Source organism: Falco rusticolus, chromosome 4 (assembly GCF_015220075.1).
Source record: "Falco rusticolus isolate bFalRus1 chromosome 4, bFalRus1.pri, whole genome shotgun sequence".
Lineage (NCBI taxonomy): Eukaryota > Metazoa > Chordata > Aves > Falconiformes > Falconidae > Falco > Falco rusticolus.
The window spans coordinates 91980662-92008226 of NC_051190.1; the positions used below are offsets into that span (position 1 = coordinate 91980662).

The following is a 27565-nucleotide window of genomic DNA, read 5'->3' on the forward strand; positions in this document are numbered from 1 at the left end:
GGTGCCCCACAGTGAACGTGAGAGTAAATGCAACCCAGGACTTGGAACTCTTTGGCTGAGCACAGAGGCAAAAAAAAAGGAGTGGAGTTTGTAGGGGTGTAGTAAAGGTACGAAGAGAGAGAAGTAGGTGCAGAAGTATAAGCCTTTATCTCTGATAGCTGATGAAAGCTGCTGCTGTTTGCAGCCTCTCACTGGCCAGGAGTAGGCTTTTGCTGCAGGCTGCTATAATAAAAGTGCTCCGAAGGTCAGGATCACAACGATGTGAAGGCTGTTAAACTGTGGTACTGAAGACCTGACAGTGGTATTCTTAACACTGGGCAGTACCACTGCTCACATTTCTCAATGCTGTACTGTTATCTCTGCAGTGATGCTGTTTTCTGATCCTTTGTCTCTTCTGTATTTGCACTGTGAGGTCTGATTCTGAGTCCCATGTTTTGGATTCTGTTAATAGTTTATATTTTCAGTATATATACTTTCCCCCTATTTCCAAATATGTCAACAAACAGAAGTATACTTAAGTATTTAAAATACAAGTCAGAAGGTGGTGTTAAAAAGCAAACAACTCTTGGTTTTGACTTAAAATCTAAAACTATTTTTTGTGTTAACTAATGTACATGGTATGTTTCTCATTCCTGAAAGGAAGCATTTCACTTCAGTCAGCAGGCCTTTTAAGTGTTTACATTCTCCTCCCCTGCACGTGCCCACCCCCCCCACCCCCCCTTCCTCCACCCAAATCATCTGTTCTGGAAACACTGGAAGCAAACCTCAGTTTTCTGTGCTTTTGGTATTTGTATCTTTGAATAGCCTTCGCCTTTGAGCAGTCTTAGTGTTAGACAAAATTAACAAAGCAACAAAATTCCTCCACTACAGCAAAAAAGAAATTAATTACACTAACTGGAAGTAAAATTACTTGTTGTCATTAGTGGAGTTTATTTCACAGGAGTTAAATTTCTTGTCTGCAGTGGTAATCTTCTCAAATAAGCATGAAGGAACTCGCTCCCCCTTCATTATTTCCTTTGCACCCTATAACAAAGCTTTTGACTTGATCCTTTCTGCATTTGTCTTCTTTAAGAGTGTGTCTGCATAAATGACGCACCTGGATTCATCTGTTTGTAAAGCAGTGCTAAAAAAAGACAAAACTGAATGCAAAAAGTACAGATCTTTTAAGTTAAAAAAATTTATTCACTTTTGGACAGAGTGATTTGAAGACTGTTCATGTACCTGTCTCTCTGCACTGGATTGTGTTTGCCGTCTACCACCTATCTGTGTTCTCTTTGCTCTGAGGCTTGTGTTGAACAACCACTGTGTTTACCTGTATTATGTTTGCTTTTCTAGTTTTGGTTTTGGAGACTAGGTATTCTCCTGAAGCAGCAATTTCTCCTTTGAGCTGCAGAGAAGTACCACCTTGATTCTGAAATATTTCAGGCTGCTGAGTGAGGTAAGAGAAGTCACTTCCAAAAAGTGCTCGGTAGCTTCATGGCAGGTTTGCAGGCTGTAAGGTGATGGCAACAAGAAAATGCTTATAAGTATGCACTTGGTACTCTGGATTACCAACACCACAGAAGCTAAAGCAGTCTCGTTCATGGTGGTTTGTTATTTTGTAATAGTCCACAGTTACCTCCCTGTATTTAACTTCCTGTGTGGCTCCACCTGTAATCTAAATGGACTGTACCAGAAGACCCCAAGACCCACATGGCTTGTGAGCAGTATATTAACCAATGGGACTTTCCAACATTGCTCGTAGCCATAAGAAATTAAAAATTTGTAACAAAGGTTGGCAAGAACAAAATTTGATCTTACATGCAGTATGTTACTTGCTTAGTATTGTCCTTAATGGACTGGCAAAAGTTTGGACCACTAGGCTATAAAGAATTAAATATCTATAAAAATAGTTCAAATAATAAAATTAGTGAATGCATGAACCTTCATATTGTGCCTAATCAGATTAACTGAAAGCAATTTTTAGTACATGGAGGAAGAGGAGAAATTTGCACTTAAAGTATTTCCTGCAGTACTGTTAAGAGTACGCTTTGAACAAAGGATTATATAATAGCATGATGGTGGTTAAAGCATTATGACAGCAAGTGAAGAGTTATCTTGCTTGCAGTATCTGAACAGAGCCAAAAGGAAGTTATGCCTTCCTTCTAAGTATTTGTGTGCATATTTATAGTATAATTCTGAAATTTTGTTTGCAACACTTTTTCTCACCACAATGGGCTTTTTCTCTTCTCTCAGTGTCCTAACTGCAGGATTACCGTGTGGCAGTTTATGTTGAAGAATGAGTTGAACAGAGGTCTGGGGAGCTACATGATGTAGGAATAACATTTTTTGCTATTTTGGATAGTTACAGGGATTAACTGAATAAAGCAGAATAACAGAAGAACAATAAATGACACTTTACACTTGGAAGTGGAAGACTTGATAACATGTCTCTATTCTAGTCATTACTGGTAGGGGATAGAATTACATCTCAGTGTTTCCATGAGTTGTTTGTTGTCTGTATTTTGACCAAAGTATCCACATCAGGCCCACCTGTCTGAGCAGAAGGTCTGGCCTTCATCTCTGGTAAATGGGTCAATGTAGCACTTCTCTGAAAAAGTATTATCACTTGCATTTCATATAAAAGATTCACAGAGTAAAAATTAGAAATTCTTGTCCTTGTTTTGGCTGAGATAGAATTAATTTCTTATTAGCAGCTGGTACAGTGCTGTGTTTTGGATTTAGCATAAGAATCATGTTGATAACACACTGATGTTTTTACTTCTTGCTAAGTAGTGCTCACTCTAAATCAAGAACTGTTTAAGTCTCCCATGCTCTGCCAGTGAGCAGGTGCATGAGAAGCTGGGAGGGAGCACAGCCAGGACAGCTGACCCAACTAGCCAAAGGGATATTCCAAACCACAGAATGTCACACTCAGTATATAAACTGGGGGGAGTTGGCTGGGGGCTGCTGATCGCTGCTCAGGGACTGTCTGGGCATCGGTCAGTGGGTGGTGAGCAACTGTATTGTGCATCACTTGGTTTGCTTTTTTCCTTTTTTTTTTTTTTTTGTCTCTGTTCCTCTCCTCTTCATGACAATTACTATTGTTGTTGTTACTATTATTCTTTGCTTTATTCAGTTATTAAACTGTTCTTATCTCAACCCACAGGTTCTAACTTTTTCCTATTCTCCTCCCCATGCCATCAGTGGGGACAGGGACGAGCGAGCAGCTGTGTGGTACTTAATTGCCAGCTGGGGTTAAACCGTAACAACTCTTTAGTAAGTAGTGAGTAGCATTATAACTCAGAGTTTCTATGGTTGCATGCAAATTGCTGCTAAATCAGAATAAGAAGCTTACAATATGGTTCCTGGTTTCATAAGAAGGACCTGGCAGTATCTGACATAATAAATTTTCTGAAATCCTTTAATTTAGCCAGACAAGTAAGAAATGACACAGTTGTCTTGATCTTCTTGTACCAAGCTAGTTTCCTTTATGTTGTAGGACCAAATGAACTTGTAAAATTGCCGGTGTCTTTCTAGCACTGAACTTTCTGACTACGACCTCAGTCAGATGCAGAGACAGTGAATGCAGGTTAATACTGAGGCAGTCCCCATCAGCTCAGCATCTTTTTTACCTTATCTCCCCCTGTTGATATGCTAAATGAAGTTTCAGCTGCTGGAGTACAAGTTGAGGTCAGCTTAGTTTGTAAATTGAACTTTGTAATTGAAGCCTTTATGTTAACAACCCCTCCCCTTTCAGAGCCACAGGAAAGTCCAGGTGGTTTTAAGCAGATTACTGGCGGAAGTACTTGTGGGAAGACTTGTCACTGTTTCGTGGTGATAGTTTGTTGGTTTGTGTGGGGTTTTTTGTGGTTTTTTTCCTCTGTAAATGTAACATTGTAATACTTCAATTACAGGCATCAGTTTGTTTTGGATATTTGGAAAACTGGTATTTTGCCATTTAGAAGGCAACTGATCCATTTTAATAGATATGCTCATCAATGTAGAATATTTTATATTCATAAATTAGAAGGTATATTTTATATTAATAATTAAACATAACTGTGCTGTGAGCTGTACCTGGTATTTTTTAAGCCAAATGCAATGTCTCTGGCCTTTTTGAAATAAGCAGGGAAAAATCTCATGTGTGTGCGAGAGGAGCGTGGAGTCAAAGTGACAAAGTAAGGTGAGCAAAGTCTGAGAACAATTTGATTATTACAATTTGAGTGTAATTTGAAATAGTGCATGTTAACAGATGAAGATGGAAGATCACATAGTTGGAACATTCTGAACAGTTTGATAATTGCTTCTTTTTAAATAGTAATTTTCTCAAGTAAAGAATTGCTTCATATCTCAGGATTCTGCATTGGCAGTATTTCTTTGCAGATAAGGGGGATAATAAAAAGGAAGCATGTCAGCATGCCATCCTTACATACAGGCAAGCTCCTAAAGACAATGAAATAACATGAGAATACAAGGGGAGCATCTCTTTTCATCGTGTGTATACACAGTTAAGTAAGGATGTCTTCTAGACCACAGGGTTAAAGATACTTTAAATGGTACATTTGGGAACAGTATCAAATGGTCCATGTTTCAATCCCATATCCACCACCAAGTTGCTGTGCAGCACCTGGGGCTTTCCAGAACTCTACTCACCTGTAAAATGACTCATGTTTATTTTATGGGCATACCATCAGACCTACCACACGCTTGTTTCTGAAGCACTTGCTTTCAGAAGAAATCCAGATATCGTATATGCAAGTGAATACTGAATAATAACTCTGCTCCTGTAGTAGTTCAGCAGAGCTGATGAAGTATTAACTATTTTCAACTGAAAGGTAAGTTACTTTTCTTGATGTAGAAGTGCCCTATGGGCCTGTCCTTGAGGAGCAGGTCAGATGTGAAAGGAATATCAGGCCTAAACTCCTCAGTCTCTTCAACCAGATATTCCATCCTACTCAGTGGATGGCAAAGCTTGTCATAAATCCTGGGAGTTAGGAAGAGGAGTAAAGGAGGATGAGAAACATTTGCCTCCAAACCATTTGAAAAGTAAGAGTACTAGGGAATTTAGAGTATGACAATACTAGAGCAACATTATAGCAGTATTAGGATATTATCTTACACGTTGACAAATTCCTAATCTGAAATTAGTCAGGTGTTCTTTAGAGATAAGTTACATTCATAACCTTCACATGTCCTGAATTCAAGTACTGATTGATAGATCTAGCTACACAAAACTGCTGTCTTTGTGCCTTTATATGTAATGGCTTTGTGTAATCACAGAACAAAAATGTGTATTTTTTCTGTTTTGTAGATTGTAGAAACTGTGATGCAGGGAAGTAGTATATTTATTCATAAATCACTGGGGTTTTTTGTGTTCTGCATCCATCAGTTTTGTAAATGTGATGCCACAGAAGGAAAGTGAATGTTTTCCTTAATGACTTATCAAACTATACTGTATTCTAATTGGGAAAAAATATTTCCGGAATCTCCTTGAAATAGTTCCTTACCTTGATAGTTGCAAATGTTATTCAGTACGCTTCTTTAAGAATCTGTCATGCTATGACTCAGTGACTTTCCTCAGCAGTGAGTTCTGGTGGGTACAACATCTGCACTGATGCGATTTTAGATGTTCTGCATTTTAGCTAAAGGGGTTACACAAATTAAATCAGATTTTTTAGCTCTTCTCAACTGAATAACCTCAGTGTCTCAAGACCTTTGCAAGTATTCTTAGCCCTGCTGACTAGAAATGATTAAGCAAAGTCATTTGCTGTTTCTTAATGGCAGTGCTTTAAGGGAAAATATGATAATAGAATCCGAAAAATCCCAGCAGGGAGATAATTGTGCCTTAGGAATGTGTATCTCAGTATGTTTGAAAAGTATCTAAAGAAGCAGTCATTCCTTTGACCTTTCTATCAGCATTTGGGCAAGCAAAATGGAAAACTAATCATATGTTTGTAGGAAGTTGGATATCTTCACTGTTCCTGATCAAAATAGCAATAGAATCACTTCGATGCAAAATAGCTTGCCCAGGGTGGGTGACCAGGCCATGGGGAGATCTGGGAACAGAACAGAGGTCTCCTCAAACCCAGCCCACTTCGCTGCCATGAAGAAGCTCTGTCTTCAGGAGCAAGGTATTTTCTCTTTTCAGATACAAGGTCCCTGCCCATACAGATTTATTGGAGGAGGGGTTATGTGTTTGTCTTTTAAAAAAATAATATTTTGATTTTAGAAATAAGAATTGAAGTACTCAAATGAGAATCTGCTGCCAGCTAATTTCAAATCAAACTCGTGACTAGCATCACTGTTGGTATAAAGGATCTGCTGTTTTATAGCATCATTGTCTCCCTTTTTGTGGCATTCACATCTTATAAAGTACAATTAAAGTGAAATGGAAGTTAGGAGAAGGGTTTTGATGCTCTAGACATAGCAGAAAGGAAGTGGCACTTAACAAGGTAGTAATAAAATTACTTTTGTTTTAGGAAAGTAGGACCCTTGTAGGATGAAATCCTGTCACTCCCTTTTAAATCTCTACATGTCTTATATTCCCGTTCATGAAAATATAGCTCATGGTCTTTCAGCTGAATAAATCCAAGTATTTTTCCTCCTTTTGCTGTCCTAACTACTGACTGAACTTGCACTTTGTACTTTCAGAAAGAGAGGTGCGTAGCATGGAATGTGATCTCTGAGCAACTTTCCCACTATACCAGAGAGGTTCCTTTCCCTCCCAAGGTGCAGAGCTGCATTGCCTGTCAGCTTTTCTTCACTCTGAAGTGAGTTAATTCCTTTTGTCCTAGCAGTCTGAACAGCTGCAGCCTTTAGGCTGTCTTTCAGCTTTCTTGGACAGTGCCCTTGCTTTTCTTATAGCCTTGTGCATTTTGAACACACTCGTGAATCTGAGTTTTCCCTCAAGTTACTCACTGTCTTTATTCAAAATGGCTATTAATGAACAGTTTTGCTCAGGTTTACTTTCACTGAGATCAGACCTATATCTGAGCACCACAGGTGAATATATGAATACACAAATACAAGCAAAGAGACTGCTAAGCAACATGGTAAAGAAATTTACTATTTGATATCCAGCAAGTTACTCGGAGCAGCCCATACTTTGTATATGGAAGGATTGTACAGTTGGTGTAGAAACTTTGAGTTTTGTCAGTTTCCTGACCTGAATGTTTTAAAACTCTCATCCCACTGTTGGTGTAGTTTTGCATTTGTAATACTGATAATGACTCTGTAGAGGCACAATCTTCCAGAACACTGTCACCTGGTGGTGCTTGTAAGTCGCAACATTAGAGATTCAGAACTAAAAATGGCCATCAAATCAAGCTAGGCAAATGCTCTGATTATCCCTTTTATTCATATGAAAGCTTTTAGGGTTCTAATCACGGCACTATAAAGGATTTACTCTGCACAAGTGTTTCTCCTCGTTCCGTTGGCTGCTGGTACAGTGAGTTGTCACAGTTTTCACTGCGCTGTCAGATAGTGTGCTGTCGTTTGTAACCTTTGTGCTGAAGTAAAGATCAAAATACTTCCGAACTGAAACTGATCACCTGTGCATCTATATATGGTACATTCTGACTGCTTTAACATCAACATTAGTATTTTGAATTTTATGATTAGGAGTAAAAACTGCAATTATTACCAAATGCAACATTCCATAAACTGTCTGTAAAGAACAGTGGAGTATACATAAGCTCTGGACAGTATCTCCTGTTACAGGATTAATGCTCCCTTCTGCTTAGGTTTGTTTACTCTATTGGCAGTTCATGTTCATTTATTTCTAAAGTAACTCCCTCAATGGCAAATACTATCCAGTAGGAATAATAAGAATATTTTGTATTAAACATTATTTTAACAGCCTGATGATGATGTAAAGAAAAATTTAAACATGGCAAACCTGCTTTCCAAACAAAATATGAACCAACATTAAAAAGTTATCAGAAATGCTACATATGTTATGTTGCTTTCTTTTATGTCTTTCCATATTTGTGACGGATGACTGGATTGAAAGAACTAGCTGCTAGCAAGTTCATTCATTTTTTATAAAGTACTGGAGTTGTAGGTGTGGAAAAAAGAGTATTGAAAGCCATATTCATAATTTATGGCCATGGCTTTTTTGTGACTTCCAGAAAGCTGCAGTAACTTAAAGACAGTATCTTAAAAATCGGATTAGACTGGGCTGGAGGCCATATGCATGAATAGTTCAACCATCATTAGCAACTAAGATAGTTACTGGTTGAGATAGTATCAGTTCTTTGGGTAACAGGATTACTTGTTACCTGAACTTGAAGTAGCACTTAGTAGGTTTACTTCAGTTTAAAGTTAAGCAAATTGCTCGGCAAAGAATGTTCCTGAGCGATCTGAATTAACTCTGGCAACATAAAGCTATCCAGCTTGTGCCTGCTTCTGTCTTTCTTGCAGCAGCACCTCTACTCGGGGGACTTCACACAGTTAGTCAGCAGAGAAGTATTTGCTTTTTTGTCAGTTTAATTTTCTGCAGACTCAACATGCAGAAATGACTAAGGGAAGGGTCTGACAAGGACTGGAGCTAGCACAAGGCAAGGAATGGGACTGCAGTGGTGTGTGCGCTACTGCCGTTGACAATTAGAGCAGTGTCAACTGCTATGAAAACACAGTCTTTTATATGTATGCTCTGTTCCCTTTCCCATGGAAATACCTTAATGACTGCTATAGATTTAATTTGGAACAGACCTGTATTCTTAATTATCTACCAGAACCAGTGCTGTTTGCAGATGCACATTTATCTTTCACAGACAGTACCATAATGTCGTATTTCTCTTGTTTAGCCTATGTTAACTGGTGTACTTGAGGAAGATAAAAAAGGAGACGCAAGTCTTCGCTTTGAACTACTACTTTTAACCTCACAAAGGAATCTACTAAGATCAGATCAACCTCTAAAAATAAGGTACTGTTCAGTTAAGTAAGGGATTTTGACACCGTGTGTAAGAATATGGTTCCAGACATTTCCTCCATGATTTCTGTGGGGTTTATAGTAAATGCTTTTTATGTTGCAATATATTTTAACCAAACTTGCCTAGGTGCTAAAACATTTAAAGCCCTTTTAGAAGGCTTATGATATTATTTTGTGGAGTTACAATATTTATCTTCAGAATTTGTATACTACAGCTTAATGTGGGGTATGGATTCACGTGCTTCATGTGTATTATCTGAGCAACACTAGACACACAGCTGTGTATCACAAAATACCACTTTGTACCAATTCAAAAGGACAGAAGTTCACATTCTGCTTGATTTTTTTTTTTTAAATGCCACCAATCTATATATGATTAAATGGTACATACAAATAGTATCTCATCTTTTCCTATAACCCAGGTTAGGCAACTGCTGTGGAGAACAAGACGTTATGATGTACACTGGCATTTACACAACAAAAGACCTTGCTGTGCTAAAAAAATCCCCTAGAAAATATCAAACTGCTCTACAATTACCACATTGGGTTAGTATTATTGCAAGCCATTAACAGAGTTCCAATTAATTAATCACTTTACCATTTTCTGCAGCAACTAAGACTTCAGTGTAGGAAAAAATAACATCCATAGTTTCTAGTCTTGTACTTGTTCTCTTCTGCATAGCCTGTAGCCCTATGAAAACATCTGCATTATGAGAAATGGTCAGAACATACTATCTCAAGCTCTAAATTTTCCAGGGAAGTGATACAGAGCTCTCGTGTTGGATACATTCTACAAAAGAATTTAAAAAGTTCTACTTTTGTATTTGACAGCTGTAGGAGCTAGCGTCCTTTCAATTATGCATCTATCTGTCAAACTCCCATACATTTAGTGACTTAGGTTTAAAATTAGAGTGTAATTTGTAGATGCTGAAGAGGAGAGTCTGAGCTAGCATTTGTAATAGAGCACATAGGTATGAGAGAATCTTGAGATTTATTAGGAGACTGAAGGTTGCTAGAGGGTTTCCCAAAGCATTCATCAGGCAATGCTCCTCTTGCTTGCAAACCTCTGAGTTGTACAGCTATGCTTCTGCATGTTATATTTAGAGGGAACTGAGGGTACCTGACTGAAGTAAAGAATTTTTGCTTTTTATGACTGCAGTAAAAGCGTATTATTTGAAATTGCTCAGTTTATCTCATTTTTCTCATAGACTACTATTCAGGTGGGGTTTGCCCTTTTAGTCCTGGAGACTTTTTTCCTATACCTCTGTTTCAAGCCCACCTATAGAAAAGAGAACATAAAAATCTTTAAAATAGTTATCTGACTTATGGCTTGTAGGTTCAGACGAGCTTTTTTGAAAGTGTTCCAAATCAACAGTTGTTTTCACTAGAAGTCAGTAGATGCCATCTGATGTATGCACAGCAGCCTTAATGGGAACACGGGGGGGGGGGGGGGGGGGGGGGAGAACACTATCAGTCTCAGTTTAGCTACAGCTAAACAGACTGCTGAAAATTACCTTTTTTTTTATTATGTAGCAAAAAAAATAGGAAAAACTAAGTGGTTTTGTTTGCTGTGGATTTATCGTGGTGGGTTTGGTTTGGTATTATTTTAGTCAGTGTACAGCAAACAATCCATTTCTTATCCAGCGTGTTGTTTTTTTTTCACAAATTACTCGAAGATGACAGGACTGCATTTCAGTGAAAACATCTCTGGAGGTTTGTGATTACTGTGTTACAGCCTCCTTAGCACGGCACTCCCCAGGAGACCACACGGTTCAGCATTTCTTCCAAACAGCAGAACGTATATCTAGCCTTAATAAAATAGCAGAATGTCTACCTAGCCTTCATAGAATAGCCGAGTGTCTATCTAGCCTTCATACAGCATCAGCAAGTTCCAAAATAGTCCCATGTTGGGGGTGAGTGGCAGCTGCTGCTGGCAGCTCCGCGCCTCAGGCACAGGCTGCACACACGGAGGCACACAGATACACACAGACACACGAATCTTATCCAACGAGGGCTCTGCAGACATAAGTTCTAACCTTAAGTGGCCAAGAACATTTCCCCCCAGGTTTTAAAGAGTAATAACAACAGCAACGGCGGCAGACGTGGCGCGCTACCTGTAAATACAGCTCAGGCTTACCGACTCCCGAGCGCGCAGGAGGTTTCAGGGAGGACTAAATGGCAACAGCGTGACTTTCCTGTCAGCCGACAGGTTTTCAGGGAGTTTCAGAAAGCAGCTCCCCAGCATTTTTTAGTGGGAGGCTTTCACAAGCGCCAGCACGGAGCGCCTCGTCCCCCGGCGGGCGATGGCTGCTGCAGCCGGCTGTCACCGGGGCCTGGTGTCACCCGCGGGCGCGCAGAGCCCTCCGACCCGGCGAGTCAAGGCTCGGCACTGACTTGCCGTACCGCCCTTGAGGTGAAAAGGATTTATCGATCGTCGCTTATCCAGCCACCGCGGAGCAGCCTCCGCAGCACGCAGCCCAAAGCGGCGGCCGGCGCGGCCTCGCCCGCAGGACGGCGCTCGCTGCCCCTCAGCGGTGGCGAAACGCGGTGACTCCCGGCGGGCGGCCGGTACCGCCGCCCGCCCCGCGGCCGCCGGGTGGGAGCCCGGCGAGGCGAGGCGGCGCCCGCCCTCCGGGCCGGCAAGGGGCGGGGAGGCGAATGGCGCCCGGCCTTCCGCCCGGAGGTTTGTACCTCGCCGCACCCCGTACCGGCCGGGGCGCCCCGCGGCTCCACGTTGGCCGCGCAGGCGCGGTAGCCGTGGCGTTCACCTGCCCCGCGGTGGGGGCACCCAGGAAGGAGAGGCGGCGGCGGCTCCACCGGGCCGGGGCGAGCGGAGGTCAGCCCCGCCACCGCCACCCTCGGTGCCCCTCGCCCGCCGCACGGGAGGCGCTGCCGAGCCGGCCGGGCGCCGCACCCCGCTCCCCTGGCCGCCGGCCCCGACCCCCTCCTCCCTCCCGCCACCATGTTCAAGAAGCTGAAGCAGAAGATCAGCGAGGAGCAGGCGCCGCCGCGCGGGGCGGGGGTACGCGCCGCCCCCCTCCCGCCGCAGGTACCGGGGCCTTGGGGGGAGCGGGGCGACCGCATGGGCCGGGCCGGGGCCCTGGGCGGCCCTTAGCGTCCGGCCGGGCGCCGGTGGCCTGTCACCCGGCGGGGCTGGGCCGCGCGGGGCCCGGGAAGGCCTCGGCGTCACGCTGACCGCGGGCGGGAGCGGGCCGGGCGCGGGGGGCTGAGCGGCAGAGGGTTCCGCCGCGGGCGGCTCTGCCGGGGCCGGCCGGCTCGAAAGCCAGCTTTGTTGTTACCGAGCCGCCTCTCGGCCTGGAAACGCCTCCGGAGGCCTCGGGGGATGCCGGCTGCTCTGCAAAGAGGGGTCTTCTGGGGGTGGAAAAAACGTCACTCCGCGAACGTGAAACGGGATGAAACAAGATTTTAGAGGAGTGACCGGCTCCGTGCACTGGGTAGCAATCCAGCACCGAGATGGCTGGCTACCTTCTGATGGAACAAACACATTTGTTCTTTCAATTCCTTCTGTTTCCATTGTTCACACGGCTGGGTCCGCTTACCTTAGCCTTTTTTTTGCCTTTTTTTTTTTTTTTTTAACTGTGGAAACATAGAGAAAAAATATATATAAAGCTGGCAGCAAGGCTTTTTTTTTTTTTTTTTTTTTTTTTTTTGTCATAACTCAATTGGCTGTTTTTCTCTTATGTGTACTTTCACAAAATTATAATTATTGTTGGATACCAGAAACTACTGTTTATAAATGACAATAATGGACATTAGATGTGACACAGGTACAGAGTATCTTGGAAAGTGACAGCAGGCAAAAAAACCCCGTGATGATTTCATGTGTGTGTCCAAACAGGATAAATTTCTATCAGTTCAGATTTGGGTAGAAGGACTTTGAAAAGTTGAGTTTGTATTGGAAGACTGTGCTGAGAAAGATAGTGTCTGCTTTTGTGGCTTTTTGCTGGGTTAAGCATCTTAGATTCTAAAAGAATAAAACAGGTATGAACTCTGTGTCGTGTGGATATTAAGCTGTAGGCAGATAATTGGGTTAATTATATAAATAGGCAATCGGTTGCTTGGGATTGATCTGAATGTAACTTGAACCACTGGGGAGATCTGACACTGCATAGTCTCAGTATTAGACCATGGTTTCAAAACTGCTGACGTTCAGCTATGTAGTTGTTTTTTTTAATCACTCGTTTGTTAAATAGTGGTGGTATTTTTGGAAATGGATCTACTGTAAATCTTTGTGTAGCTTGTTGAGTTTGATTTTAAGCCCCTTCATAGTTAGTAACTCTGGGTTTTCTCTAGTTAGTGAAATTAAGCACATTTTTGTCAGTGGCAGTTTACAGTGCTGTCCTGAATTGGCATATGTGGTGAACTTTCAGCGCAGTGTAAATAGATCTAGCTGCAGAACTTACTATTTTCAATAAGCAGCAGCTAAATTGTGAAACCTTGCACACAATATTGTAACCCCTTTAGTTCAGGATACTCGGTGCATGTGTTAAAGGGTTGGTACTTGCTGAAAATCAGACTTGTGAATAAATTTGGCCCTGAGTGCACATGTGCACCCAACAGCATAATATATTGCAATCTTTATTTGGCTGTTAAAATTAACATGGACAAGTTTCATGAAACCTAATATAGGTGCTTACGATAAATGATACTTGCACCTAGTCTGCTATACTAGGGACAGAGTCAATCATGTAACTCAGTGGTTGACACGAAGCAGAAAATGAGAACAGATATTTATTTTCATTTTCATGTAAAATAGTTTCTTGCAGTGTTCCTTATTCTTCAGTTGGTCTCAAGTAATGCTAAAGGGGAATTGAAGTAAAATTTGATCTGAAAAGTAAAATAGGCTAGTCTGCTTGCTCCTCATAGCTCATTTGAAAACAAGTCCTGTAAATGAGGAAGGAGTGAAAAGGTTTTGAGGGCTGTAACATGTGCTGGAGCTGGAGTCTTGCAGAGAGCGTGGAATATACTTTTGTTACCTCGCTATTAGGAATTCAGATCCTTAAAATGCATTTCATTTATTGGGTACTCTGTCATCATATGGTTTATCAGCTACTTTCTATTGAGACATTTTCAAACCAAGTTTTCCCATCACTTTAACATTTCTTGGTTTTATGAGACTTCTGTTTGCATTAATTTTTGCTCTTTTCTTGCCTGTACTGTGTTGTAGGGAGACCTCACTCATGCTCTATTTGTATCTTCACTTTCAGACCTAGAACTTTGCATTTGTACTCAGGTTTGTAGTGTCTGAAACTAAATTTACTGACCTAAGACTAATTAAATCCAGAGGTAAAATTTCCAAACTGTAACACTTTCTGAGGTGGTCTTTGTAGGCCTCCCTCTGTCATGTGAATGGCTTATGAACTGATGTCATCTGTCAGATTGACTATCCTCACAGGCTGAAGAACATGTGAGTTTCTAACTGCTGAAAGGGAGAAAAAATACTGCAATTCTAGGTGTCTCTTCGTCATACTTGATGAAGATGGTCACCTGACAACAGATATCAAGAAAAAATATAGACACTCAATGTATTTTTTCCATTAGTCTTTATTAATGCTAGTAGTCTGTATATAACTAACAATACTAACACCCCCCCAGTCATCTACAGGTCTTGGGAGTCTGGGGAGGTCATCCCTGACTGGAAACCAGTCAACATTATTCGAGTTTACAATAACAGAATGAGGGAAGACCAGCTAACTACACAGCTGTTAGTCTAACCTCAGTTGCTGGAAAAATTATGGAGAGGATCGTACTGGGTGCTATTTAAAAGGCATTTAAAGAACAATACAGTCATCATGGGTTCATAAAGGGAAAGTCCTGTTTAACTGATTTGATATCCTTCTATAATAAAGTCATCTGCCTAGTGGATGAAGGGAAGGTGGTGGATGTAGTTTTTCTGGATTTTAGTAAGGCTTCTTGCACGCTCCCCGACATCATCATTATGGATAGGTTGTCCACCTGTGGGATGGGCAGGTACACAATGCGCTGGGTGAAGAAGTGGCTGAAGGGCAGGGCTCAGAGGGCTCCAGTGACTGGGGCTACATCTGGCTGGTGACCAGTTGCCAGTGGTGGTCTTCAGGGCTCAATTCTAGAGGCAGTTTTGTTCAATATTGTTATTGATGATCTGGAGGTGGGAGTTGAATGCACACTTGGCAAGTTTGCTGAAGATACAGAATCATGAGGTGTTATTGACTCTCTTGAGGGACAAGAGGACCTTGCAGAGGAATCTACATAGATTGGTGGAGCATTGGGCAGTCGTCAATGGCATGAAACTAAACAAGAACAAATGCCGGATCCTGCACCTGGGCCGGAGTAACAACTGATGCAAGTGTAGATTGGGAGAGGAGTGGCTAGACAGCAGCCCTGCAGAAGGGTCTGGTGATGCTGGTTGCCAGGAGGCTCAACAACAGTCAGCAGTCTGCCCTGGCAGCCAAGGGGGCAAAGCCCCACCTGGGGTGCATCAAACACAGCATAGCCAGCCGCTCACAAGACATGGTTATCCCGCTGTCTTTAGCGCTGGTGCAGCCTCACCTTGAGTGCTGTGTGCGGTTCTGGGCCCCACCATTCATAAAGGCTGTGAAGGTCCTTGTCTGCATCCCAGGGAGAGCACCAAAGCTGGTGAAGGGGCTGGAAGGCATGGCCTCTGAGGAGCGGCTGGGGACATGGGGCTTGTCTAGTTTGGAGGGAAGGAGGCTGAGGGGCGACCTCACCGCTCTCTGCAGCTGCCTGAGGAGGGAGGTGGAGAGGGACTTGCTGAGCTCTGCTCCCTGGAACCCACTGCCAGGGTGTGTGGGAATGGTTCAAAGCTGCATCCATCAGGGGAGGTTTGGACTTGGCATGACGAATCATTTCTTTAGTGAGAGGGTGGTCAGACCCTGGGACAGGCTTCCTGGGGAGACAGGTGATGCCCCACGCCTGTCAGCGTTTGAGGCATGCGGACAGTGTCCTCAATACCACGTTTTAACTTTTGGTCTGCCCTGGCGTGGTCAGGCAGTGGGACTAGATGATCGCTGTAGGTCCTTTCCAAGCGAGCTGTTCTACTGCCTGCACTCTCCATGAGTCAAATACCAATGGGACTGTTGCTTCGCTGAAAAGTCGGGGGGGTTCAGCTCCAGAAACACTTCCAAGGACACATAGCACAAAATTGACAAGCAGGAAGAGGCTATTATTTTTATTTCTGTTGTTCTGAATCTGTTCAGAGTCAGTGGTCACAAGGAGTGACACAATGCGCATGTGCAGCCAGGAGCAGGCTGATGCGTTCCTCAGTTTAGCTTGCAAAAGCATCCCTTGCCGTCTGGCAAAGGCACGGAGCTGCAGAAAGTAGCAGCAGGGACTCAGACAAAGGAGTCCCAGTTTGCTGAGGAATGACAACGTGAGGGATGAGGATCAGGACCAACCCCTCATGAAAGAAGAAGAAGAAACGTGTGGCACCTTTGGTTACTTTCCAAAGTATGACAGGTACCAATCAAAAACGTACTTTTTGTCTTCGGAAACGTGCTCCGCCACTGTGCTTCTTGGCCAGGGATGCACGGGAAGCGCCCTCGTGCCTGCCCTGCGCTTGCCTTGCAGGCAGGGAGAGCTGACAAGGGGCAGCTCCTGATGGGGCAGCGAGCCTGGAGCCCTGCCAAGCAGAGGCTGTTCTGCACAAGCGAGAAGCCCTGGGGAAACGGAGCCGAGGGCAGAGCAGAGCTGGCTCCTGCCAAGGCTTGTGATGGGCAAGAGAGCCAGAGCGCCAGGGCACGGGGGTGCCTCGGAGGTGCAAGCGCAGCAGGCGAGAACCTGGCCGAAAGGGCTCGGAGGAGCCCTGACAAGGGGCTGTGCTCGGTGCGACAGAGGACAACAAGCAACTCCTGGGGGGACCACACTGGGCCCCCCTCCCCGGGAGCCCCGAAAGCTTCCTCCCCCCGGGTGCGGGGCATGAGGCCACCTTCGTGGAGCACGAGCAGCGGGCACCCAGCCAGAATGGCCCAAAGGAGCCCTGGCCAGGGGCCCTGCGCGGTGCTGCAGAGGCAGGCAAAAAACCCCCGGGGCGGGACGCTTGGTAGCCCACCGCGGGGGAAAAAAAGCCTTCCTCCCCCCAGCTGCAGGGCACGAGAGGCCACCTTCGCGGGGCACGAGCAGCAGGCGGTGACCTGGCCCGAGGGACCCGAGGAGCCCTGACAAGTGGTCGCGCTCAGTGCTGCAGAGGAAGGCGAAAAACCCCCGGGGGCCAGTGCCAATGTGCCCCGGGGGAAAATTCCTTCCTGACCCCAGGCAGCGCTGGCGATCGGCTGTTCCCTGAGCATGTGAGCGGGACCGGCCTCCTCGTCCCACGGGCCGGGCACGCCTCCCGGGAGATGCCAAGCCTCTCCCTCTGACCTGGAGCCATCGCAGGGGCTTCCAAGAGTGACCAAATGCCCCCGGCCCGAGCTACTCAGGGGGCAAGACTCCTGCTGGCACCTGATGGGACACCAGTGGGTGCTCCAAAGCTCCGGGACCCCTGGCAATACCGCTGCATCTTGTTTCTTACGGCTGCTGCCCCTGGCTCCACGGGGATGAGGACGGCGGGCCCTGCGGTGCTCCTCAAGAAGGCGTTCCCGTGGTGTTGCCACCGCTGTCCAGCTGAGAAGGCCCAACAGCCTCGGGCACCCCCAGGGGTGGGTGGTTCTTCTCCTCTCCTGAGGGGCTGCTGTCTGTCCCCAAAGGCTGAAACAACATTTCCACCCATCAGATGGGCTTTGGCCGTGGCCCTGCCGGGAGCTGCCCTTGCAGCGGAGAAGCTCCAGCAGCCTCGTCCAGGCTCCAGGCTCCCTCCCCCAGCCCCCAGGGAATTCCATGATTCCCTCGAGGGCTCCCTCTCGGGTGTCTTCAGGCCGGTGCCAGGCCAGCTCTGGCAGGGGGACCCGGGACGATGCCCCTTTTATACTCCCCCGGGGCACTGTGACAGCGCGTTGCCAGGTGACGGCACTGTGACATGGGGTAACACGGGGGTGACAGTTGCCCCATGCGCAGCCCCGCCCCCGCCCAGCACCCTTGGGAGGAAGGGCTCTGGGGTGCCGGCCCCGAGGCAGCCCCTGTGCCCAGGAGGCCCGGGGGGGCTGTCCCTGCCCTTGGTGGCCATGCACAAGGCTGTTCCTCTCTCAGGTCATGGCAGGCACCGTCCCTGCAGCCCAGAGCCCACCCCTGTCGCCGTCTCCTCTCTGCGCCAGTGGCCCCATAGCCAGGGGGAACAGAACCTAGATGTGGCTGGACGCAAAGCCTTTTGCTGGGGACTAAGGGGTGTGATTTTGGCAGTCACGGCCTGCAGGAAAGCCAAAGTGTAACCAGTACCATAGGTTGGGATGGATGGTGCCAGCAGGCCCCCATGGAAGTGACAGTGTTTTTGACAAAGAAGTGAGCGGAGGTTGCACTGACGTGTTTGAAAGGTCAGTCAGTGCACAGAGCACAGCCAAGCAAATGGTGACTCTTCCACAGCGTAAAAATAGCCCATTGCTGCTGTGGCTGTTGCATCCCCATATCCGAAACCGAGCTGCGCAGCTCCTCTGTGAAATGCACATGTTGGCCGTGTTTATACGAGATGCAAACAGACTTCAGCCATAAAACTTCCACAGCTCATTTGTCACTGTAACCTGTCTGAGAGTTACATGCCTACCTGTGTTTGTGGGCTGATGTTTACATCTTACCTAAAACCCTGGGAAGTCTCTTTTTTTCTTTAGGACTTAGCATTTGAAGTACAGAAAGAGTAAGGTAGCTGCTGTTCTTGTCATTTTGTACATTGGTGCCAAAACTGGCATATATGTTGAGACTGTTTAAAGAAGGGCATTTATACCATAGACATTTACTTCGTTGTGGTGATGCCAGAGGTGAAAGACAGGGGTTTGTTTCCCTGTGTAGGAACTTTGCAGAGATGTAAAAAGTGTGTGTGATTTCCTCAGTGTGCCTTACCAGTGCACCAAGGGACTATGCCGCTGCACTGTTTATGTTGAGATCATCTTCTTGGAAAGTAGTCCTGGATTATTTCATGTTCTTTTACCGTATTTATCCTTGCACTTCAAGAGCTGTTTTCCTCCTTTGGCCTTCATCCTTGATACCTTCCTTGAAAGTGGTGGCAGCCTTGTCAGCCTTTGTCTTGCTTCTTCCAGTTGTTGTCATCTTCTGTAGGACCTCCATGCCCCTATTCAACTGCTTAATCTTTGCCTGCCTTCATCCCAGGCAGAATTTGTCATTCTCAAACCTGAGGAATGAGAAATGTCTGTAATGGTACAGGTGAATTCTAACCAGGGCTTTGCATGATGCTTGCTTTCCCTGTGGAGATATCTTGCCTGATGCACAAGAATCCATTCATTTGTATCATGTTAATGGCTCATAGTCACCCTGTGATTTACTCATTCCTCCAGGAATGTTTGCCTACTCCCCAGTGCTTCTAAACTGGAGCAGAAACTCATGGTGCCTCATCTGACATTGCATTACCTATTTCTACCCTGTAGCTCTTCACTCAGAGTTTATTCACATAGCAGCTCTCTCTTCTGTTAGAGCTTCCAGCTGGTAGGGAGAATGGGGGCCAGAGAAGTATACCATGAGACAGAGCTTTTTATGCCTTGTGGGTGCCATGAATATGAGGTGGGCCAGGAAGGCTACATTTCTTGAATGATGGTTTTCTGCAATCTAAATTCAAAAGACCTGACCCTGAACCTCAGTTTCCTACGTTTGATAACAGCGAAGCATGAAGGGTGGAGCCTGAGAGATGTGTTAAGGGGGCTTTTGCCCATCAGTAGCCTGATTGTGTCCAGCTCCACACAGTCCCCACCAGCAGATCCAGCTCTCCACTGGCTGGGCAGCAGATGGACTGTGTGAGTGGGCTCCGAATATGAGGCTGGGGGTGTCAGTCCAGTCACTTTCAAAAAGGATGTCTGCCTCCCAGGGACAAAAGCATCCACAGCTGCCATTAACTGAGCTTCCTTTTGGGAAGTTTCACGGAACAAAGTGCCCAGTCACCCCAGATACTGAAAAATCTACAAGAGGCAAAACACTGTGTGTTGCAGTTCGTGGCACTGCCGTCTCTGGGGTTATGCTTTACTCTCCAGGCGTGTGAATAAATGTTGATGAGGATTTGTTCAATGAATTCTGCAGGCATTTAGTCAAGAGGAAGGTTCTTGCTGGCAACGCTGATAGGGGTAAGGGGGTGGCTGGCCAGGTGGCCATCTGGTACTAAAAGGCAACTGCCTGTCTTTAAGAGGCCCTATGCATCTGTAAGATAGCTGCCAAGAAGGACTGAAGATTCGGCATGTCAGATGCTCACCTGAAACTGCCTGATAATGTTGATGTGATGAAATCACTGATGACATTCAGATGCAAAGGATTATTTTTTTTTTTTAATAAATAAATTGTGGAAAACAGTCTTCTAGCACACAGTGGTCTATTGTTTTACAAAACTGATGCAAGGAGTGTGAATATCTGCCAGACTGTGTCTGCTTAGATACAGAATCTCAATATTTTTGATGCAAGCCCAGTGTGTGACAAGACAGACCCTTGCATGTGTCCAAACATGGACCTGAGAGATCAGCAGGCAGAGCAAGGCTAGGGAGGAATTCACTTGCCATGAGTACCCCTGCCCAGAGAGCGCTGGGGGAAAAGACTTGAAGGAGCAAGGATTTCAGACCACATCGGATTGACGAGCTAAAACCTATGCTTTGAGTTATGTTTGAAAACAAACCCATAGCCAGTGCCTTTTAAGACCTCTGCTAAGGGCCACACAATATAAATGCATGCTGAGATAAAAACATTATCTATAGCTGTAGTAATTGTGTTCCCTTACTGTGTGGGATGTAATCCCCTAAATTGGGCCTCACCATGCAAAAGGCAGATTAAGATACTTGAACACATTTGAAGGCGGGCACCCAAGCTGGGTACCTCTGAGGAGCAGCTGAGGACTGTGGTCAAACCCCGGGACAGGCTTCCTGGGGAGGTGGCCAACGCGCCACACCTGTCAGCGTTTAAGGGACATGTGGACAGTGCCCTTAATACCATGCTGTAGCTGTTGGTCAGCCCATATTGTGGGCAGGCCGTAGGTCCTTTCCAGCTGAATTATGCTGCCCTGTTTCACCTCCTCTGTTCTAGCCGACTTCAGTTGTATTCAGTCTTTCTGTTCATTGCATAAGATCGATGAATATTTGTGCTGCAGAGTTTAGTGCCATTGAAATGGCTGTAAATTGACAAGAAGTCTGAATGCAGCAGTGAAAACTTTAAAACCATTGAGGGGAGTGAAGAATCAATATGTTCATACTCCTAAACAGTAGCAAAGCAGCAAAGAATGTTTGGAAACCGTTTTTCTTCTGTATGGCGAGGGCCAGAAGCAGTCTTTAAAATTGCTGGCATTAGGTTAGGAAGTCAGAATAAAAGGAGGAGAACAGGCTATTGGCACAAATAGTTTGTTCTTGTTTTTCAAACCCTAGAAATAGCTCTGGTGTGAAATCTTTCAGCGGGACATAGAGTTCCATGATGAATGGTTATTTGTTACTAGGTGAGGTGTTTGACTTTTGGGTTGTATTTTCATATGGGAACATGGGGTCCACTTGGTCAGACTGGTAACTGTGACTGATTTTGGAATTATCTTGTGCTTTTTATGATAATGGCATTAATTCGTTAGTACCCATATTTTACAAAATGCACCCATACATTTAGGCTGTAATTGAGTCTAAATCTCTGAAAAACTGTCTTATTAGGTAGTATTTTTTCATTCAAACTGTCACTTATGTTTTAGAACATGCAAGTTTGTCTTGTGAGACAGGCATTTTGCAAGGCAGAATTTATGTATGCAACCTTAGCGATTGTGCTGCAACAGCGTTGAAGGACCTGTGGTAGCTTTTTTGCCTGTTTGGTTTTTTTTTTTTTCAACACTTTGTTCATTCTGGTTATACTGTAGATTATACCTAATGAGAGAGCTTGCTAGTTAATTTCTTTGTATATAAAACTTATTGATATTTTAATGTTCATTACATTTAAACTAAATTTTTTTGTTTGAATTTTGAAGTATGAGGCTGACAAGCTACATTTGGGTTGGGTTCGTGTGGCTTGGTACAACTTTAGACAGCATGAATTTGTGAAATTTCTTCAAGTAGTTGCTTAGTGCTGACAGTAACAAGTTCATGTTGACATCGTTAAATGTGTCATTTTCTTCTGCCCTTTTTCTTTGTTTAGATTCAATTTTATAAATGAGTTTTTTTGTTGTTAATAAGTAATAACTGTACTATGTTGCTAAAGTATAGGAGGCTTGAGTTTCAAATCTGGTTTGAGAGGACCATGGTCAGAAATAATCAAAGCAAGTAGTTTCATTGCATGCTCTTGTGGCTGATTCATGGTATGTTCTGCTCTAGAGGCTTTGTACTAAGGTAGAATTTGCCATGGGCAGTATGTGGAACTGGTTCTCTTTAAAAGGAAGTTGTAGATCAGGCTTCACTGACATGTTATAGTTAGTAATTGTTGAAGTATATTATGATACAGAATAATTAATTCTGGACTTCACAGTTATTGCTTACACATATTGATATATGTGATCTCTGTGTAGGTCCCATCCAAATCCCCTCCACCAACTGGCAACAGAAGCAGGACATCTTCGTTTACAGATCAGAATGATGAAGGCACCTTAACACCAGACAAAGAGGTCAGTTGAGAACTGTTTTTCTGTCTTTTTCAACTTAAAAAAAAAAAAAAGTAACTTTGTGTCCTTGATTAACTTTTTTTTAATTCCCCAATCTCACAATTTTCTGTTTATTTATAGATATAAATATTCTAATTTTTAGATTAAATATCATAGTGCTTAACTTCAGTAAATCAGACCTTCTTCAGGCCTTAAAAATCTTATGCCTGAACTGAACTCAGTGAGGTAGTGGGACAGAAGTTACATTCATGGAGGCTAACTTTGGTTTTTATGCCTCTTTTGGTTGAAAAGTTGGGGGAATCCGGTTGACTACACAGGTAACTTGAGGCTGGTGAGCCTAAAGGCTTAAACTGAGCCCTTGTGAATGTTTCTAACCATGCCAGTAATAATTGTGAAATTTACCACCCCACTCCCCATAAAACCCAACCCAAAAAAACCAAACGACAAACCAAACTGAGTCTAAATTGTAAATCATAAAATATCATTTAAATCACTGCCAGGATGATAGATAACCCTGACTTGCATAATAGAGCAAAGAGAGGAGGTAATCTGCACTCATCTTATTTCATATTGAGTACTATGGCTTTATTGAAATGGCTTGATTAAAACAGAACAAACAAACAAAAAGCGCCGACTGTGTGAGCATGAAAATTGGCTGGTGGAGGAAAGCAGAGGACTTCTGCGATTCTGTGAACTTCAGAGGAAATACTGAGTTCCTAGCTGGAAAATTCAGTTGCTGGGTTTTGCTATAAAAAAGATTGTTTTCTTGCAGTGGGACAATCCACTTATAATTTTTAACACCACGTCTTCTTCAGGAGATGATCCTCTATACCTGAAATTTGTCTGAGATTCTGTTATGAACGCTACCTGTGATTACAGCTTGGCAGTGTGCTTCCTGCAGTGATAATAGAAATAAAAGGAAGAGTACCTTGTGGTTTTGTTTTGGATTTTGGAAATGCAGTATTGAGTTTTCTAATAAATGCTTGGTTTTTCTACTGTGTATATATATGTATGTAATAACTTCCGTCATGGGTGGAGAGAAGTTTTATGTTAACTAATGCTCCAAAATGTCAGCAAGCTGTGCCACTCAAGTTATTGAGTGTTTCAGTAAGGAGAGTTTGCTGGTTTTTTGGAGTTGGTTGGTGGTTTTTGTTTTCTTCCCCAGGAAAAACAACCTGCATTTCAGTTCTTGATGCAGAGTATAGAAGTGGTATATTACTGCATGAGAACTACCACTGTGGCCTAGAAGTAATGAGGCGGTGCTGAGAATTGGTGTCATCTCCTATTTCAGTTTTATCAATTGACTTAGTAAAAAATACTAGCGCTCATCACAATTTGGATAACATTTTAAAAATAAATACATTTCCAAATGTTGCTGGGTGCTACAGATATGTCACCTGTTTGTATCGATGCTTTCTGCAGTGTTCACCATTTCTGTGGAGAGCTACATTTTGACTTTTACTGCTTCATTAGTTACATGTTGCCCCCCAGCAGACAGATTTTTTCAGACTGCTTTTCCAGACAAACAGGAGAAGCAAAGAATTCCCCACAGGACATGCCAAGTTATGTTGGAAGAACATTATGCTCTAAATACAGTGGTAACGTTGGAACAATCAGAAAGGCAGAAGGAGAAAAAAGATTTAGAATGAAAATGGAGTACTAAAATGACCTCAGATTTACAGTTATCCTTGGGCTTAGGAAGCTGCTATGAGAGTTATACTCGTGAAACACACACTGTAATTAGAAATTCATAAGGTAGAGAAGCTGCTAAGGGGGTGAAAACCTCTTCTTTTTCTGTAGAGACTGGTTTTACATCAAATGGAAAGTTCTACTAAATAACGATAAATTTAAATTATCAAGACATGAAATCTCCTTTTTCTAAATATTTCTCGTAAATATTGACAGAATGATTAAAGGCAAATTGTCTTTGAATTTATTTTTTTATTTTGGCTTTTTTGTTGGATTAGATTTTCATAAAATTCAGTTCAGTGGCAGTATTACTATGCTTAAAAAAGATGCAGATATGACATACTGTCTCTGAAAATATATGCCCTGATTATATGGGTATGTTACATCTTTTGGGGGGCATTTTTTGCAGTGTTCTCATTTGATCAGGCAGATGTTTGTGTCATTGGCAATGGCATTACAATGAACTGAAGTTGGACAACATTTAGTACACTGAAAAGGATTGAAGAGTTTCATACGCTAAAACATTCTTGCAGTATATGAATAATGGCTAACCCTTTTACTGAAAGCTAAGCAAAATTACAGTGTTTCATAGTTCTCTTGTATGTTCTGTGTACTCCCTCTGGACTATTATGTTTTAGTATATCTTGAATAGATCATGTTTTCAGATTTTTCTTGCAGAAATAGCGAAGTTGCAAGGATTGTATGTGAAAGCTTTGGTTTAGATTCAGAATATTTTTAGAATAAAAACAATTTCAGAGTGAATTACAGTTATAAATGACAGCATTAGTCTGATCAAAGAATTACAGTAGAACATACAGGCAAACATTCTTCCTTTATGTTCTGCAATGATGAAAATTTTTTGGGTTTAAAGTTCCAGATCATTTCAGTTTAAAAAACCAACACCACTTGTGTGCCTCATTCATGGAATACTGAGTAAGTTTCTTTTTCATGCCCACTCTCTTCTTCAGCTTCTATTTTAGATGAGTTGTGGATCTCCAGAGGCAGTATTACAGAGAAGCTCGTAATTTTTTTGAATATAAGGAAAAAGCAGAAGTCTAGTTCTGTATTCTGTCCTTGCAAGTGGCCCATAAAATATGATTACAGTATGAGATAGAAGCTTATACTGGTATTTCCATAGAACGTCTTCAGACAATTTGCATGTCAGATGCTTTCTGAGTTGGTCCTGGTGCCATTTGAAACAGCCCTGAATGATTAAAACACACTTAGTGTTTCCAGTCTTTTCTAGGGAAGAATAGCGTTTGTTTTTCAAACTGTTACTGAGTTGACTCTTGAACAGAATTTGAGGTGAAATAAACCAATCATATTCAGTATAGTTCCTAGAAGTTCAGCATTTTCTTTGTGTTCTAGAATATACTTATTTATAAGTTGGGCCCACCTGCAGAAGCTAACACAGCTAGTTTTGGAGCGATCAGCTGAGAGCAAACAAGTGATAGCTTGCTGTGGATGACCTACCAGTCATGCAGATCCAAATACCACTCACATCCTCATGAGTGTTATGGAAGTGACAGCAGAGCACAATATATATAGCTCTTCTTAGAGCTAAAGATAAACTAGCCTCACTTCAATGCTGTATAATGACTGTTTTTTTAAAATTAATTGAAATGTTTTTCTAGCATGAGCATTTAATAAAGCAAGACAAGTAAAGCTGAAATAATATTCCCTTGATACCTTTGTTAAGGCTGCATCTTTCCTGTATTCATATACTTAATTTGAAGTGCTTCTAAAGAGGTGTTGCCATGCAAAGGGTGGTGGTTTAGATATGACTATATTTTTTTACCTTTCTGACATGAGAGTTTAAAAATAATTTTGGAGGCTGTCTAACCTAGTTTGTATCTAAAGCCTGGAATTTACAACTCCAGATGCATACAGCAGCATGTTGAGATTGCTCATCAGAATGAAAACCTAACCAGAACAGCTGTGTTTGGGTTTTGTACTACATCTTTCTGAAAATGCAGTTCTGTGCTTTTAGATTCTGGGGCTTTTTTAATTGCAGAGAGAAACTTTCAGCTCTTCAGTTTTTCCTATTTGCTAATCACAGTAGGGATGAGGCATAAAAGGTTGTGTTGCAAATTGCACAGACCTTCTATAAATAAATACTTGTGTAAATCAGCAAATTAGTGAATTATTCACAACCTTTTTCTGGCATTCCCCAACTTGGACAAATAACCAAATTTATTTATTTATTTTACTGTGGGGAACAAGTTAATTGTCAGTAAGAGTTGTACTCTGCACCTTTGGCCTGACAGCTGTCATCTCACAGTTCCTTGAACTAGATGAGCAAATACCGGCTTGTCTCTTAGACAAAGCTTAGTCTGACCCATTTCCCTCTGTCTTACTGTGCTTGTATACAACACAGCAAAACTGCCCACATACAATTATAGAAGCCTTTAAGCATTAACATACTACACATGCACATATACCATGATGCAATTTGCTAACAAAATGTATGAATTTTCAAAGTTCTTGATAACAGATTAATCTGAAATTTGGAACCACTGATTCTCCTTTTATTTTCTGAAAGGGATTAAAGACTGCTTTTAGCTATCAAACCTGTATTATATGTATGTAACATGCATTGATCCAGCTACTGCCATTTCCAGAGCAAGGATACTTGGGTCAGACTCTTAATGCCTGTTAAATTCTGGGTTTTGTTTCACAGCGTGTTAAGGAAGCCCTTTGATCTGGGGATCACATACTTTGGCCTTTATGCCTGACTCATCAGAATCATAGCAAGGGAAGATTACAGCATGGTAATTCTTCAGAGGGAGGAGCAATAGCAAGAATAATACAAACGTAGTTGGTTCTGGAGTTCAGAAAGTCCATAAAGAACAAGTAAAGCTGCTGAACTTAGGCCAAACTTGAGGGCTACAAAAACTGTTCAGAATTTTGGAAATACAAAAGTTATTTGAGAAATAACTTTGTTGTTCTTTGCTAATACTGAAGGAAGCATAACATCATTTGGTGTCTGGATTCATCACCTAATTTACCGCATTTGTAACTTTCTTGCCAAGGTAGAAATGTTTGTCGGGCAGTAAGATTTTTACTTGCAAAAAAAGGAGTTAAATACTGTAACGAAAGATTAGCAATATCATAGCCTTAATTTGGTGCCTAAGATTAAGGTTGGGATGGGATAGGGAGTTCGTTTACCTTGGAGTATGTTTGAAACAGAATGTTGGAAGATTTTAGTAGGGTATCTACAGCAAGCTTCAAGTACAATTTGAAGGCATTCAGAGGATTAGAGGAGGTTAGTTAAAGGATTATTTACATCTTTGCACATTCTGTCTGTT

General features: G+C 43.0%; 1 protein-coding gene across 3 annotated transcripts in view; it reads left to right on the forward strand.

The window, feature by feature from the left end:
- The first annotated feature begins 8950 nt into the window (after positions 1-8950).
- Positions 8951-27565, forward strand: part of GOLGA4 (golgin A4) — a 75242-nt gene continuing 56627 nt past the window's right edge. The window contains exons 1-2 of one of the 3 annotated variants that reach the window (XM_037384760.1): positions 8951-9460; positions 22476-22571. In XM_037384760.1, the coding sequence (XP_037240657.1) occupies positions 9368-9460; positions 22476-22571 (189 nt within the window). In that variant the 5' untranslated portion in view covers positions 8951-9367. Of the gene's footprint in view, positions 9461-11647; positions 11964-22475; positions 22572-27565 lie in introns of those variants that run through there. The other 2 variants (XM_037384758.1, XM_037384761.1) reach the window with 2 other exon arrangements.